At 37.6% G+C, this 17,403-nt stretch overlaps 1 protein-coding gene across 3 annotated transcripts in view; it reads left to right on the top strand.

Moving 5' to 3' along the window:
• The window catches only part of Schip1 (Schwannomin interacting protein 1), a 37,309-nt gene that overhangs the window by 18,433 nt on the left and 1,473 nt on the right, over positions 1–17,403 (top strand). Inside the window, exons 2-4 of one of the 3 annotated variants that reach the window (XM_065306920.1) lie at positions 3,431–3,478; positions 14,617–16,033; positions 16,088–16,185. In XM_065306920.1, the coding sequence (XP_065162992.1) occupies positions 14,626–16,033; positions 16,088–16,185 (1,506 nt within the window). In that variant the 5' untranslated portion in view covers positions 3,431–3,478; positions 14,617–14,625. Of the gene's footprint in view, positions 1–3,430; positions 3,479–9,651; positions 9,781–13,295; positions 13,525–14,616; positions 16,034–16,087; positions 16,186–17,403 lie in introns of those variants that run through there. The other 2 variants (XM_065306921.1, XM_065306919.1) reach the window with 2 other exon arrangements.

The raw sequence follows: 17,403 nt of genomic DNA, 5'->3' as shown, positions 1-17,403 counted from the left end.
ACATGTGTATATGGTTAGTATCAATGCCTTTTGACAAAGAAAAAATATACAAAGTGATTCATTATAAATTTTTTTTTTACAAAAATGAAAATAATATTAACTACAACTCTGTAAGTAAAAATATTAAATATAATTCTTTTATAAAATATTTTTTTGTTATTGAAACACTTTGTATATGAACATTCGATGCGATTTGGTGGAAGCGACGCGTGAGCTCGGAAAATAATGGAAAATTTACATCTGGTGCAAAGTGGAAAGTGTCATTCCGTTTTTACGTCCACTTAATAACGCCCGCTTCACACTTAAGTGGTTTCGATGCATAAATTACGATTTAATTGATCGGCAGACTCCCCCGGTATGCGCACAGAAGCCAATCACCGCTATCCCCAACATTCCCCGGCCATTCCATAACCATTCATTTGCCATCATACCCGTCATCACGGCCATCACCAATCACCATTCGCCATTCCGCTAAGCACCCACTTTAAGGATAGGTATAGATCCAGCGAGTCGAGGAGGAGTGCAAGAAGAGAAGAGAAGAGAAAAAATACGCGGAAAATGCAAGTAAAAATTGAAAATGAACTCTAATCGACGAGTGATAGCCGTGTGGCTGTGAAGAGGAAAATCCAATTGCACGATTTGATCGATGATGGGTCATTTGCATTCTGTAATTGCCGTTTCATGTTATGATCAATTCATTTCATAGGCAATATCTACAAAGTGTAGGTGCGTGGCTGTATCTATTCGAGGATTGAGCATGTTTATGATCCACTAATGAAGCTATGGTCGATTATCATAATGGGGATCTTAATAGGCGTACTTCGATTTGTAATTTACGCACATGGAACTCACATTAGCGAAAATATAGGGATTATGCTAGATATTTGTGAAAATGAAACTAAAATAACCTAATACTTTTTTCGAGGATTTTTGATAATTAATATCTTTTAAACAAAAAAAGATAGAAAGATCAAATCGCAGACTCTTAATCTACGGAACATTCTCTATAAGATAGGCTAGTTAAAATCGAAATCTAAGAGATGAAATTTTGGGTCATAAGAAAAAATCGCTTGAGGGGGTCTTTTTTTGACGATTTTCAAAAATTAATATCTATTAAACTAAAAGAGATAGCAACCCACAAATTGCTGATTATGAAAGATTGGAAAATTCTCTATCAGATGAAAATATAAAATAATTATATTTCCTACAGTAAAGGGTCGAAAAACGCGACTAAAAGTGCTAAAAAGTGACATTTTGCAATTTTTGGCCATTTTCTTTAATTGTGAATATCTCGTAAACTAAAAGAGATAGAAAGGTCAAATCGCAGACTCTTAACCTACGAAACAAGCTCTACAAAATAGGTTAGTTCAAATCGAAATCGAAGAGATGAAATTTTAAGTCTTAAGAAAAAAATGGGCAAGGGGGGGTGCTTGATACTTTTTTTCGACGATTTTCAAAAATTAATATCTCTTAAACTAAAAGATATAGCAACCCACAAATTGCTGATTATAAAAGATTGGAAAATTCTCTATCAGATGAAAATATAAAATAATTATATTTCCTACAGTAAAGGGTCGAAACACGCGATTAAAAGTACTAAAAAGTGACATTTTGCAATATTTTGCCATATTCTTCAATCGTCAATATCTCGTAAACTAAAAGCGATAGAGAGATACAGAGATATCCTTGCATACTTCACTATAAGATACAAGATTAAAACATCAAAATTCGAGGGGTCAAAATATGACCATAACGAAAAAAAAAACTCAAAGAGGGATTATATAGCTGACAATATAAAACAAAAATTTCGAACTATAAACTATAATAAAATGAATGGTTTATTCGACGACTTTAATTTGATGCCAGTGTGACGTGACTGAAATTTTATTGGAAATTCCCGGCGTCGTTGCGGCACGTATAAAATTTAATTAAGCATGTCCGGCGGGCGTTTGATGAACGCGATGAAAACTGACGAAACGCGTCCACGGCGTCATATTAATCGTGGTTAACATCTCGCTACCCTTCATTCAACACGCCCCGCTTCGCCCACTGTACAAACCATGAATGGAAGTTCGTTAGCAATTGAATTCGACATTGTTATCTTCACGCTGCGCGGCGTATTGTAACTGCGGTTAGTTTTGAATTTACATATTTAACAATATCCAATATTGGCGAAACTCAAGCAATATAATATTTTTATAAAAATTAAATTTCACAAATATTTTTTGTGTGTGTGATAGACCGTCATAAAGATTGTCCTTATTGCAGCACAAAAAAAAGATAATCTACTCCGCGAAGGAAATTTCTTCCTCTTTTTTCTTCCCCCTGTGTAGCCGCACGCTGAAAGCAGCATGTAGATAGTAGATATATAATGTAACGGGATTATATACGGTCTACGAGATTCTATTATCGAAGTATCCGTAATATAGGTTCGCCATGTTGAACCGCTTCAAAAGATAAATCAGCGAAATTGAGCTGACGAAATCGATTGGATTTTAGGAATCTGGGCGGGCCGCTCCTTCATCCACATGTGACTAATCCTTAAAGGATTAAATCATTAGGTTATCCCAGCGGATTTAATCAATATAACCTCATTTTTTAACATTATATTGACATTATCTTGAATGGAAACGCAAAACATTTTTCAGGTGTTGAAGAGTTTTGATAATGAAGGTAATAAATACCTAAAATTTGCTACTTAACCCCCCGGGGTGGTCGGCACACGTTTGGGGGTAAAGTTCCCCGCAGTTGTTGAGAGTTTCCCGGCGATAGTTAATTGGTTTGACGCGCTTTTCGGATTGCGGACAAAAAGCAAACACTGCTTGCGTGTTTGTCGCTCCGCTGCGCTCCCAGCGCACCCTAGAGAGTGACTAAACCACTAATAAGCAACCACCAACAACCAGAAACACTACTTCAGCTACTTTAATTTATTTCCTCACAAGTGTAAACCCGAAAAAAATGTATATATACCTAGAAAAGTGAATAATTTACAAGTGCTTGTTGTGTGTTCACTATTCATGCTTCCGAGAAATGTCGTTGTTGTTGTCGAGAGTAATTCGGGTGTTTCTGGCCTCATTAATTATGTGCGCACTGCTCGTCAAAGCCAGCCAACGCAGCGACAACCCACTTAATGCTCTATTTTGCCATTGCGGATTAAACCGGCGCGCTTATAATAATAAATTAATTAATTTCGACGGAAGGGTTGCGATGAAAACGCGCACAATGTGCACTTCAAACGCACGCATGCGCTGTCACTCGCAGAATATCATCCTGCATACAAAATGCATACATGTACGAAACTTTGAGCCTTTGATTTTCTAGTTTCTAGCTGCCAAAGTTATTATTAACAACTAATCGAATATTGGGTTGCATACTACACGTGACACGAATATAACCTCATTATTAACCTTTAAATCTATTTTTTTTACAGAATTTGGTGTAAACTTGGATATTATACGACTATTTGACCGCTAAAAAGGTAATTATAATAAATATTTGGTTTATAGCACTTTCTAAAGTTAAAACAGTGATTTTATGTTGGTGTATGTGTGGTTGCGGAAAGTTTGACCAGTCAATTTGCAAACAGTGAAGCCATTACACAATGAAACTGACTTTCCGAGTGCTTTGAATGCAACTAAACTCTGAAAGGGATTGTGTCGTAGTCGTATCCGCCTGCATTCTCAATCTGGTCGCTTTCAAAACTTCAATTCGCTTTGTCCAAACCGGTGAGTTGTGTGTATGTGTGCGCGAGTTTGCATTGTTCAAAGTACCGAAATCTCATTACCAAATACACATACTCAAAACTCAAAACTCGAGTGGAAATTGCGAATGCGCTTGCGCGTAATACTTTAAAGTCTCAGTCACAGGTCACGAAGAGAGCTGGAAAGTGTGTTGAAACTACAGTTTGCGTATTAGCGAAAGCATTGTGTGGATTTGTCGAAAACTACAAATTTACTAGTCTCGTATACGCGCATGGTGTAGAAATGGCTCGCAGCGAACTTTTCGACGTTTATTGGCGAACGTTGCAAACATATCGCTGTACTTTTCCACTCTCGTAGTTATCCACGACACGGAAAACGTCTTAAAACATTATCGACGTTATTAACGGCGTAATCAGCCATTTTCTCACTAAATACTTAGAAAAAAATACAGAAAATATTTTATTTTTACTCTTTCAAAAGTATTTATAATATTTTTGTGATTAAAATGTTTTTTGAGTTGATTTTAAGAATTGTATCAAACACCCGGTAGATACATTCAATTTAAGTCATTTTATTGCTATTATACAGCCATTATATTTCTAAAAACATCGAGAAAAATATTTTATTTTAATTTTTAAGAGTTTATTGATAACTTAGAAGTTAAGATGTGCTTTTTTAGTAAAATTTAAGTTTATTTTATGTGTTTTTTAAAGCACCCTGTAGAGACATTCAATTTACTGTGGCAGAAATCGGAAAATCGGGTTTAACCGCAACTACGAAGCTGAAATCAGTTGAAATCGATTTAATTACTTTTTCTATTTACGCGTTACGATTGCCTCATCACGCCGCCCCAACAAAAACGCATTTAATCACGAGGATTTCGCGTTGATCTTATAACGTAATCCAGTAAAAACGTAAAACCAAAAACAAAGTACATATAAACTTTGTTATTGTGGATTTACGAGCAACTATTGTAAAAATTTTGCGAGCACCAGCGCAGATAACTTTAGTTTTATCTCGACGTTATAAACATAATTTTAGAGAAAGAATTTTATACAACTTTTAAGTTTACGAGTGTCTCCTCCTGCTTTAAACATGACACATTTTATATGATATATTTTACGACTCGGACATGACTGGACCTAGAGAAGTGGATTTCGTCGAGAGATGAAACGATTCAAATCAACTTTTAAGTCGGCAATTGGTTTCTGCTTCATTTGAAAGAGACGGAAAGTTTAGTGGAATTTCTTTCGTTTTCTCAGACATTCGCCTTGATCCTTGATCCCTGATCAAACAACACAAACCGTAGCAAACGCTGGAGACGAGATTAATTCAGACTGGGGTGGGCGGAGGATGGCAAGCAAGCAAGGCTTGTATAAATAATGTAAGCAATCGAGCAAAGCAAGTAACGAAAAAGTTTGCGAAACAGTTTGGGGGATGAGATGAACTTGATTTAGATTTAGAAGATGATTGGCTGCTTTATTTACACTTACACTTGATGATGCAGAGTTAATTAAGTTTTTTTATGTATTATATAACCTAAATAACTAAATAAATAATAAATATATCTTTAGTATTCATGTTATTCAAATATTCTCTGTTGGTATGCAAATCATGTTTGTTTTTTTCTTTTTCTTTTTGGTTTTTAAGGCTTGTAGTCCTGAATTTTTACTTTTTCTGGCATTTGCTTGCATCGCGATATCGTTAATTGCGTGATCATTCATGTCACGCAAGTTTCGACTTAGCCATTTTTCATTTATCATTATTAAAGCGCCCCCTTTTCCGGCGAGACGTAATTTTGCTTTCTCATTCGCATTCGGGCGTTCGGCAGCGACGGTGAATTCCGGTGCCTTCGGAGGAAAACAAATATTAAGTGCTTAATCATGTTTTAATTACTCGTTTTGTATCAGCGTACGCGGCGTAGCGACAAATTGAATCAATACCAAATTTGTGCGTCGTTTTCTTAGGTTTTTTCATGATTTTTGCCTTGAAATCACAAAATATTATTAAAATATTCATGCCAAAAGAAGGCGAAATCATTTCTGAAAGACGTAGTATTTTTTCCAATGCTGTGCATATAATATTTTCAAAGATATTAAAGTTTTTACTAGAAAAAAAAGCTTTTTTTCAAAAAATATTGAATTAAACGGGGAAAAATGATTAAAAGTACCAAAAAAGCTGTAATACATCAATTCTTAAATTTACTATACGTTTTCGGTCAGTTCAGAGTTGAATTTTGACCAAAAATGCCAAAATTCACATCAAAACACGAACATGGATGAAAAACCAGAGTAAAATAGTGCAAAGTGTAAATTGTTTGCGTTTTGCTTTATTTTTCCATTTGAATCTATGCGCATTTGTTCGTTCGACGTTTGTCGTCCTGTACACTTGCTTCTCGCGCAATTTCTTCCTCGTGAGCTTGGTTTGCTTTATGGCATGACGCGTATGTTCCTCGCGACGACGTGAGGCATTACAAATAAAGCTCGTCGCGTAAATTTCAACGCGCGCACAACAACCAAAACCAGTGCGCGTAGTTTTCGGCTTTGTTTCGTGTGTGTTGTGTACTCGTGAGTTGCATTTCAGCCTAGATTTGATTTTTACGAGCTGACGCAGGTGCTTCGACATTGAATCGTAAATTTTTGCATGTTTTTTTACCCTTCAGGATTGCGTGATGTATGCGTTTCATGTTACATGTTTTTTGCTTTACATTTTCACCGTGCTACCAAGAGAATTATTATTTAAAATTCTCTATTTCATGTTAAAATTATGTTTCATGTAACTTAATTTAATTCTCACTAAAATTACAAGTAAAATTCCAATAGAAACCGAATTCGCAGCCACAAAATTAACCAAATTAATTTTTGCCATGTAACCACGTCTGCGGTTAAATCTGTGAGCGTAATTTGGGAAATTAATTTCGAAATTGCAATCGCAATGCATTCGCAGCGCTGCAATCAGATTAAACGAAGAAAATCTGGATTATTACGACCGGAACACAAATTACGTTCAAGAATCCTGCGAGATTCATTCATTCTATATTAAAAGCTTCTTATTTTTAATTTTCTTTTCTCGTAGCGCAAAAAAACAAGCAAAACAAAAGCGTATTTTCCAAGATAAGACAATGCGTGCGTCACGAATGAATATCCGGCGCCTCCACCAGTTTATAAATAATACGCGCACGTCAATGGTAATAATAATAATCGGCGTGTCTGCGCGCCTCGTGCCTTGAGCTTTATTTGCTCGCTTGTGTTCTAATTAATTATGCATGGATTTGTCACGCGCATCCGATGCGATTAATCTCTTCATCAAATAATTAAACACGATGATGGGACGCCGAGCGACTGACGTCATTCGTTGCGTGCGTATTAAACGAGAAGATGTGCGCGGCGGTGGTTAATAAAATGAAAAACGTGCCGGAACACGAACGTTTTTATTGTGCAATTGAAACGTGAAAATATTTCGCTGCGTTTGTGTCGTGCGCGACATCTTGTGGAGGTTTTAGAAAGTTTTAGAACTTGGTAGCGTTCGTAGCTACTCGTAACTTCCAAAGAAAGGATAAAAAGGACGAAGGAAACTTTGCGCAGTGCTGCCATCAGTGGCGTGTAGCAAAACTAAACAAAACCAAGAATTCTTTCATTGATTTTATTTCCTTTCCTGCCATTTTCTCCCGTTGACGAAAATTTAATCAAATATTTAATTTTATCTCCCCGAAAAAAATTCCTTTCTTTCTGTTTTGATACGTGTCACGTATGCGTAAAATGTCCGACATATTCTTTTTGTTATTGCACGCCATTTTATTTTTTCCTCTGAATGAAGCAGGGAGCAAAAACCGCAGCACCGCAACTGTCGTTTGCTTTTTTTGCGCGTTTTTGTGCCTCTTCTTTAAAATGGTCGAGGCACGTTCACGATCACGTTCGTAAAGCTCATTGGAAGCGCTAGAAGTTTGAGCCGCAGATCGTGCACAAGTAGAAAGAAGAAAAAAGCGCAAGAAAAGAACGAAGACACGGCGCGGGATGTGGAGAAAAAAGTTGCCGTAATATCAAAAGCGTACGTATACGACGCATTTATACTGACGTAACGGCATCGATCCGAAAATAACCGGGTCAAACTACCCCGGCGCAGGCGGCAGCAGCGTGGGCGGCAGAGACTTTGAACGCTACCCCAAGAACCTACCCCACACTATTATTGCACGAGATGCCATTCCGTGTTCCATGTTATTCGCATTGTCTTTTTCATCTATAGGCTACACATCTTACAAAGTGATGACAAAACATATTAAAATATAATTAATTTATCATAAAATTAATTATATCAATAAAAATAGGCCTAAAAACTAATAAATTTAATTAATTATTTTAATTTTGGAGATATTTTGTTATCACTTTGTATAATTTTCATCTCGCATGTTAAATTTTTTATTTTTATTTATTTTCCCCGTGTTTTTTTTTAGTTATGTGTCCTCTGAGCTACCATACATACAGCGACGACTTGTGTGTTGCCTATATACGGCATTCTGCATGCCTCTACGGACATTTTCCCGACCGCTGCAATGGAGGTGATCTCGGCGCCTCCACCATCATGTATAAATGCATAGTCGACGGGGAAAACGCAGCATGAATAAAATATTTCGTTTTAGACGCGCGTCGCGCAATGGAGAAATACTTAATTTAACAAAAAATCGCGTTAATTTAATTTAAATTTTCTCCTTTTTTTCTTTCAATGAGCAAACACGATGTAATTACGAACAATTATCGTGTTGCAGTGTGCATGTGAAACATTCACGAGCATTTGAATCATTCCCCCGTCGGTGGAGTTCATCTAATTCGGGTAATGGTAATTTAACTACCGCCCCACGCGTGTATTATGCGTTCGTTAATTACGCAAATTGCCACCGGCGTCATACAATACCTATACGCGCGGATAAATATCGTTACACTATGAATACAGACGTGAAAAACGTTTTAATGTTATTTATTCATTTTATTGGCTGATGAATTATTTAATGGTTCACTGCGTTCGTTCGCTGGTGGTACTCTAGTTACTCTAACAGGTAGTTGACGCACGACTATGACGAATCTATAGCAACGCCAAGGGTTTACACATACCGCAGACTCGGGAGGAAAATGGATGAGCTGGATAAACACACTACACACGCCGGGAGATCCGGTTACAGGTTATGTCAAATGAAGAAACAATGTGAATCAATAAAATGACTGATCACATCCTTGGGAAAATATTATTTCAACTTTATATTACGAATTGTAACTTGCTAAATTGATGTTTTTTAGTTTATGTACTGTTGGTTGCCTATATCATCAATTTTTACACCCTAAACTTAATTTACGAGCGATTGGATAACTTTTAACATGTGATGACTTTCATAAAAGTTGAATGATGGCGCAAACCACTAATGCGTTTGAAAAGCGCTTAAGCCGCCGTCACCGGTGACGATGAGTATAATAATAGTGCGGCTGCCGCCGCCGCCATCGCCGTCGCACACTATTTGAAGAAGCGGCGGGGAGAGTCAAATGTAAAATCGATAAAACATGAAATATTTATAAACGCATAAGACTGAAGCCGCGGCTTCACATGCTGGTGATGATAAATCGCCCTGACATAATTCGATTTTTCGTAAAACCCGCGCGCGCGCTTATTATGATGTTGTCTAAAGTTATAATAAATTTCTAAAATTTTTATTACGATATCAATATTTACTCTAATCGAACATGTTTTGCAGCGTGTTTGAAATTTATTCGCAGTGTTTACACACGGGAGGGAAAAGTTATCGGCGTAAAAACGCTAAGGCAATGTGTTTATTATGTTTGCGGGATTCGGTTTTGCGGTGAAACCCGGTGTGTAGCAATATGTTTCCGCGCGCGGCAGCGGCGGCGGCGGTGGCGGTTTCAAATCGGGTGGGGATGCGTGCGAGCGCGCGCATCAGCCGGCGTCGCGGCGCCTCCGTCAAACGTGGTTGCCGAGTCAGGGCGTCGCCATCGCACCAGCCCCGCACAGGTGGTAAAACACCACGTTGAATCAAAGAAACGCGACACAAATTATACAAAAATCATCATGGCTACTGGTAAGTCAATAAATTTTCATTAATTTTTGTTGTAATCAAAATTCCTGCGGTGGAATTATTGAAATTTTGGATATTGCGCAGGGTAAATGTCAAATGTGAGTCGCTTCCGTGTTTGCAGGGCTAACGCATGCACTAGGTCAAGGTTTTTTCATATATTTATACAATAACAACAATAATATTTGATTAATTATTCATCCGAGTTGATATTGTTGATGTTGTTGATATTAATCTAATTTTATGTGCGGAATGAAGTGAAATTTATTAATTTAATTGCATTGGAGGCATTAGCCTGCTTTGTGGTGTCTCTTTTACGATGGCATTTCGCTGTCGCAGTAACGGCTGCTGTAATAGCAGTTGCCCACACACCGGACGTAAAAATGTCCGTTAAAACAGCAAAAGGAAGCCGAACCTTTAAAAGGAGTTTGTTACTTATTAACTGCACAGCAAAACATTTACTCTATTAACTTGTACGGTTAAGTTAATTCAAATAAACAAGAAAATTTGAGGTTATAGTGATTTATAACCTTAAAATCTTAATTATAATATTGAAAAACAGATGTCGCAAATGGGAAAAATTCTTAAATTGAGGTTATAGTGACTTATAACTTCAAAATCATGCAATTTTTAGGTTAAAATGTGTTTTTAACAATTACAAAGGTTTTCGAGGTTATATTGCTTTATAACCTCAAAATTTCAGCTAATCTAACCTCAATCAATTGTTTCAAAAGTTAAAAATTCTCACTTCCAAGTTATAATGATTTATAACCTCAAAGTTATGCAAATTTAAGCATCAAACATTATCATATTTCCATCTGATTTGAATAGATTTTATAATTAGACGTATCTCATTGTGAGTTGAATTTAATTTCGACGTAGCAGCGAGCGTAATTAGATTTTTACAAATCAGATCAGCATTGATTCGATCGGTTTATAAAGCGATAAACAACTCGTGGGAGGGCATGGCGTGGCGCTATTCCGCAACTCGTAACCAAATTGCGCACATCCAACATTCCGCTGTGGCGGGACGCGCATTGCGAAACTATCGGAAGTAATCACCTAATCAGATTACCACCGAACTTAATTCTATCCGACGCGACACCAGTCCTGCTGCGCAACAAACCCGAAACACAAACATTTTATAATTTATTTTTCCTCAAAAAGACTTTCGGAGTGAAGCACAAATGAAAAATGATATCTCCCTCGACACAGACGTGTGTGTATAGAGTGTGGAGTGAAGAGTAAAGAGTAAGACAAGTAGAATTAACGCAGTATGAGTATATGTGTAGGTGTAAGTGTGTGGGTGGGTTGCGAAATGGGCTAGAGGATGCTTTTCGGACCACGAACGCCTAATATAGTGGAAATTTCGCGCGCTTCCGCTAATGGTTCTCAAGGTGGGCATAGCGTGCCGAATAAATGGTCTCGCATTCACTTCGGCTGACAACCACCAACTAGAGCAGAATAGATGTGCGTCTTTGGTAAAAGGCGTTTAATTTCGAACTTGGGAAATTACGTTTATGGCGGTAGTCTGCTATAATGTTCGGTCGAAAATTACATTCCAAAGATTCTAATTGTTTTCACTAAAAATCGATTTTATTGGTGCTACCATGTAAAAACTTCATGAAAAGTAAGGTTAAATAAGAAAAATGCTAAATTTTGAGGTTAAAATGTGTTATTTTAATTATTTTCACAAAAAATCGATACATTAATGACTATAAGATGTCAAAAAGTAAGGTTAGAAACCAAAAACCCTAAATTTTGAGGTTAAAATAAGTTATTTCGATTATTTTCACCAAATATCGATATAATAATGACTATAACATGCCAAAAAGTAAGGTTAGAAATCGAAAACCTAAATTTTGAGGTTAAAATAAGTTATTTCGATTGTTTTCACCAAATATCGATATATTAATGACTATAACATGCCAAAAAGTAAGGTTAGAAACCGAAAAACCTAAATTTTGAGGTTAAAATGTGTTTTTTAGCAAATATAAAGTCAAAATACGATTTTTCTCACGATTTCCAACATTGGTAATACATTTACGTTGACTTAATATTATTATTCAATGGGGAAATTCAAACTGGAAACTCGCATCGGCAAAAAATGTTATTCGTCGCGCGAATAAAGTGGAAAAACATTCAAATGACTCCGTTATTCCGCGCACATAACCGAATTTGGAATTTGTACGAGTACATACATTGTCGGAATGTCAATTACTCCTCCCCTCAACACAAAAAAAAAGATGAACCAAATCATCATTGACTATTGTTTTGTTACAAATTGAAAAACAAAACAGAACTCAGAGAGAAAAAAAAAACTCGGAAAGTTTTTTCATTATTCGACAAAACGAACAAAACACTCGCGTGTGCTGCAAATTGACAGACGACAGGTCGATGTGTTGAATATAATGTGAATGAACCCGCGGGCCATGAATTACGATGGCTTCCGGTTTGATTGACATGTCAAAGTGGTGCGCCAGAGTGCTCGCCGAGAGTGGAGAGAAGATTCAAAAGCGGAGCGCGCGCACATTTAACATTTTGATCGACAAGAGCATACAATTAGTTGTTACAACCGACACAGTCATACGGAGACAGTGGAATGATTGAGTGACTGACTAAACACTCTCAAACTTTGACTTTAACTGTAGATTCGAGACACAAGAAGTGAAAAGTATTTTTTTAAATTAAACAGATTAGGTTTCCACGCGTAATAAATTTGAGTGTGTGGGGTGAACAAACAAGCGGAACTAGATTGTTTGGCGTTTGCCGAGTCGATATAATAAATATTGTAGGGAAGTAATCGGTTTGACTATTGATTGAATTCAAGCAAAGTAAAGCGAAGAAAATAACAAGAAAATGAAAGGAGTAAGAAATACCGGTATCAAAAACGATAAACCGGTATTTTTTTCAAGCTCTGATATTTTTCAACACAATATTCTTCCCAAAATATACTGTTATACCGATATCTCGATGAGGACTAATAAATACCGGTACAAATACCGGTATACCGATATTTTTATTGTCAAAAACAAATATTTTCTAATTTTTATATAAATTTAAATATTAATAAATAAATTTCTGAATACCGGTATTTTTTAATTGAAAAATATACCGAAAATACCGGTATTAACCTCAAAAAACTAAAATTTCTACAAACAATCAATCGTTCTGTACAAATACCTACACCGCAAACAACAAATAACAGTGTCCTAGTTTACCACATTGTTTAAATCTCGAGATTCTTAGATTAGAAATACCAAACATACTTGAAACAAATTCCCAGTTGTACTGAAATACTCGTAAAACTTGATGACGATTGGTGAGAAATGAGAACTGTTAGGACATGTTTAGAGACTGATTCCCTTTTCCTCGCTGTGTCAAACAAACAAGTGCGCAACATGGCCATGCACATACGAGTATAGACAATACGCGTGTGGGTGTACGTAGCATGTGTGGCGTGTGTGGTGTGAGCTGTTTTATCTCCCATTCGCGCGCGTCTCGCGCTGAATTATAATTTCGTGCCGGCAGTAACAGCTCCGCGGCGCAACTCAACTAAACTCACTATACTCTACAATTCCGTTCCAGTTTAATACGCGTACTGTCAACGCACACGTTATAATTTTTACTACACACATTTCTATTCTTTTATTTAATTCTAAAAGTGACACCAAGTTAAATTTGGACATTGAGTGAATTGCGTGTTTGGTTTTGTGCAGAAAAAAAGGAAACAATCAACAATGTCACGCGGTAAGCCTACATTCATCCCTTGCGAACATGCGTAGGCGGTGTTCGTCACATACAGATTGTCATTTTTGATAAACATGTCATGTTTGCGAGCATAACGCTGTTTTTTTATTAAAAATAACTTTTGTTATTTTACGTATACGACCAGAAACACAGTTTGTGGTTGGCACAGATTATTGTTTTTCTTATCGCGCCGTAAATATTAAACCCAACCACATTTTGATAACAAACAATCAACAATGAATCAACACAACACAATCCCCGGCGCAGTATGCTCGTCTTAATTAAGCGTTAATTAAAGTTTGCGCTTGCAATTTGTAATTTTAATTTGAGACGTTGCTGACGATGCACGTATTCTTACATTGCGTAGGTCGGAATACATTACAACCCACAAATTGAACAAACAAAAGAAAAAACCTAAAAGATGTTTTTTACATGATGCAAGTTCAATATATAAAGTTGAGTGACCTCATTGGTTATTTTATAAGTCCAGATTCACTATTCAAATTATTTCATCCAACTAAATTTAGTCTCGGGGAGTTTAAAATTAAAATTAGGTTGTTCCCGTCAGAAAACCCAACTCTCTGACGGTGAAAATAAAGTATAAAATCGATTCGGTACAACACGCTGCGTTTTTTTTTTTCATATCAACTTATATCAGCACAATGGGACGTGTCCGGTGTGCCGGATAACTTTTAATTAATTAAGGAATTATGCGTCAATTCATTACGTCACGGTCACAACTGGCGCAGTTGGTTTTAATTAAATTGCGACTACTTTATAACTGCAAAATAAAAATTTCAATGATGCCATTGCTATTTTTATTCGTATTCTTATACTGTGGGTTTCTAAAGTTCGCTGGGTTGCCTACGGGTAATTAATGTTTAACAACGATCTGTCAGCTTGAGAAATGGACGCGTATCCGACCCAACTCAACAGTTTCCGACTCCGTGCGCGCAACTCATAAAGAATACATGCATCACAAGTTGCCTGAATCGCCTGAATGTTTCATGAACTAACTCCTATACCCATACAAACACCAAAAAGTGTTTTAAAATAAGGTTATGTAAACTAATTTAATGATTTTTGTTGTAGAAATAAAAGATGCGTCTGAAGACGTCCATGGACGGACCACTCTCGGTTCGCAATGGTAACCACAACGTCCTGAATTCCCCAAAACGTCTGAATACGATACAAAACAGTAACGTGACGACTAATAACTACACGAGTATCAACCATACGGAAAATCTGATCGACAACGATACTAATACCATCACCGCCGTCCTCGATGAGCAGACAAACGCACACAACAACATCAACAGCGGCGTTGTCGACGTGCAATGGTGCAACGGCGAGTTGACGAAGTCACAGCAGCCATTGTTACAGCACCGTCCGCTCAACATCAACAACGGCACGCTGGCTGTTTCGTTGAGGTGCAAGCCGGCGGAGACACCGGCATCCTCGCCGGACGATAGCCTCCTGGACTACGAGGAGGCGCAATCTTCATCGTCCGCGGACGCATCACCGCAGGACGAAGACCGCGCCTTTGACATCTCCGACTCCGAGGACTCAGACGATGGGAATCTGCATCTAGGACGCGGAATCGTCAATCCAAACTATCCGGGCTTTCAACACCTCGCGCATACGTTAGACATAGAATTAGATCTTGATTCCGAAGACGACTACGTCACCGAACAGAACGTGAATAACAACAACAATCAAAGCATCACCATTGACACTGTCAACGATAAAATCGATAGTGTTAATCGTCTGGATAGTGTCGAGAATATCCAGAAAGTATTCTACGATAAACCAGTGTTTAACATCTGTGAACAACCGCCAGCTACAGAAGAAATCAAAGAAAGTTTATCCTGCGGTAATATTGTTGGGAATTTCGGCGAAGAAGTCGAGCGGGAATTGGGATTAATTTACCAGGTGGAATACGCTGTCGAACACCAACTTGAACAAGCCTGCGAAAAGCTTGCGGTTGTTGATTTACAACCAGCCGCGACAAAATACAACATCGAGCCGAATATTGAACAACCTTTCGTTTTTCAAACAGCGGAAGTCATAGAAAAACCCATTCTACACGAATCTGTAACAATTGTGTCTGAGAAAATGCAGTGCGAGAAATTATCAGACGCTTTTCTTTCCAATGCGCAGGATAAACTCCCCGAGTGTGAGTTACACATCAAAATGGAGGTTATGTTGGACGATTCGAATCGGAAACATGACGAAATCAAAATGGCGGATAAGCTCGACGAGATTGAAAAGTTCTGTAAGGAAGACCAGACTAAAGACGAGAAGGAAAAAGATGAGGATAGTGCAGTACCGCGTAAAAAGGAACGAACAGAGACCTATGTCAAGAAGCGACGTGATTATAATCAGCAGATCGGCAGTTTGATGAGCATCCCACGACGGGAGCTCGTCGGAAGGGGTAGGGACAATCTAAATCGCAGGTCCTTGCCGCTAAGTGCCCGAGACAGGAAGAAATCATCACCGGAAATGTTAGGTATGAAATATTCCAATGCAAAATTTAAGATATTAATGTTTTGATCATTTTTAGGTGGTTTTGATGTGTACAACATTGAGACAGCAATGCCAAAAATCGATTTGGAAGTTATAGAGACACATCTTCGTGCTGCGCGTGAAGAAGAACGCAGGGTGAGTAAAAATATACAAAAAGTTTTTGAATTTAAAGAAAAAAAGTAAGAGAAGAAGAAAAAAATGAGGGCAATTTACGCTTTCTGCGATTGGCTCACGGTTTACATCACAACCGTTGTTTCGTCGGCTTGGGAATATTTATTACTCTAGTCACGGTAAGCTGCACATCACCGCGTTGTGCTACCAACAGTAAAAAACCAACAAAAATCGCCACGAGTCATATGTCTCTCTACCGCCGTAAGAATAAGTTTATAAAAAGAAAGATTAAAGTTAAAATCATGTCCGGTTACACGATGAAACGCAAACGTCACTACAAAAAGGATTCGATGTATCTAAACGACCTGTACACATTGACATTCGATGAGGACGACACGTTGGAAAGTTTGGACGCTGTAAGTAAACTAAATCGATTTTCGTCATCCACGTGGTCGGAATTATTTATACACGTAATAACCGTATTGATTGCGTGTGTCGAACGTACGTAATTCAATGTTTTATGTTTTTATTATCGTCAGACGCCATTGTTGTGTGTCGTGTGTACAGTGGCGGTTATTGGCCGTTAATTGTTTACACCGTGCGTCGAGTCGACGACATTCATACGCAAAAACATTTCTTCACTCGTGCGCTCTAGCAGCGTTTGAATTTGTCGCGTGTGTTGTGTCTCTTTCGGTTGCAATGTTGCAACGACCTTCAACAACACTTTGCGCGACGCGCATTCCTTTGTGTGTCTACCGCGTCGTACGCTTTCGCTCTTTACTTATCATGTGCGCGCCACTGTAAAAACAAATTCAATCAGACTGCACGGTTATTAAATTCCGTATCAACGCCGCTGACGCACTTCAGTGTTTTATTCCGACATAAAGTTTATTTACGTCGTTGTTTGTGTGTTAATACAGAAAAATGTTTGAGAATCTCATCGCTTCACTCAAAGTGCAAACGAATAACCTAACCGACAATATAAAGAGTAAAATCAAAGCGCGTATACGAAGCAAACCGTCGAATAAAAACGCGTGTGATTGCGACAATGATTACTACAGCAATGAATTTCTATCTCCGCGTGCCTATAATGGACAGATGTGGCCATCAATTACAGATAACATGCAGTGGTATCCCTATGTGCCTACTAAACTAGATGAGCATAATATAGTTGATAGGTTTATCAAAGTTATTACTATTTCCGATGACGAATACGATGTATGTTTACATTTTACATTTATA

Source organism: Atheta coriaria, unplaced genomic scaffold (genome assembly GCF_025399875.1).
Source record: "Atheta coriaria isolate IRGN ID8LTWV9N9 unplaced genomic scaffold, Caltech_Dcor_3.1 hic_scaffold_7_pilon, whole genome shotgun sequence".
In the NCBI taxonomy this organism is placed as follows: Eukaryota; Metazoa; Arthropoda; class Insecta; order Coleoptera; family Staphylinidae; genus Dalotia; species Dalotia coriaria.
This window is presented reverse-complemented; position numbering and strand designations above follow the sequence as displayed.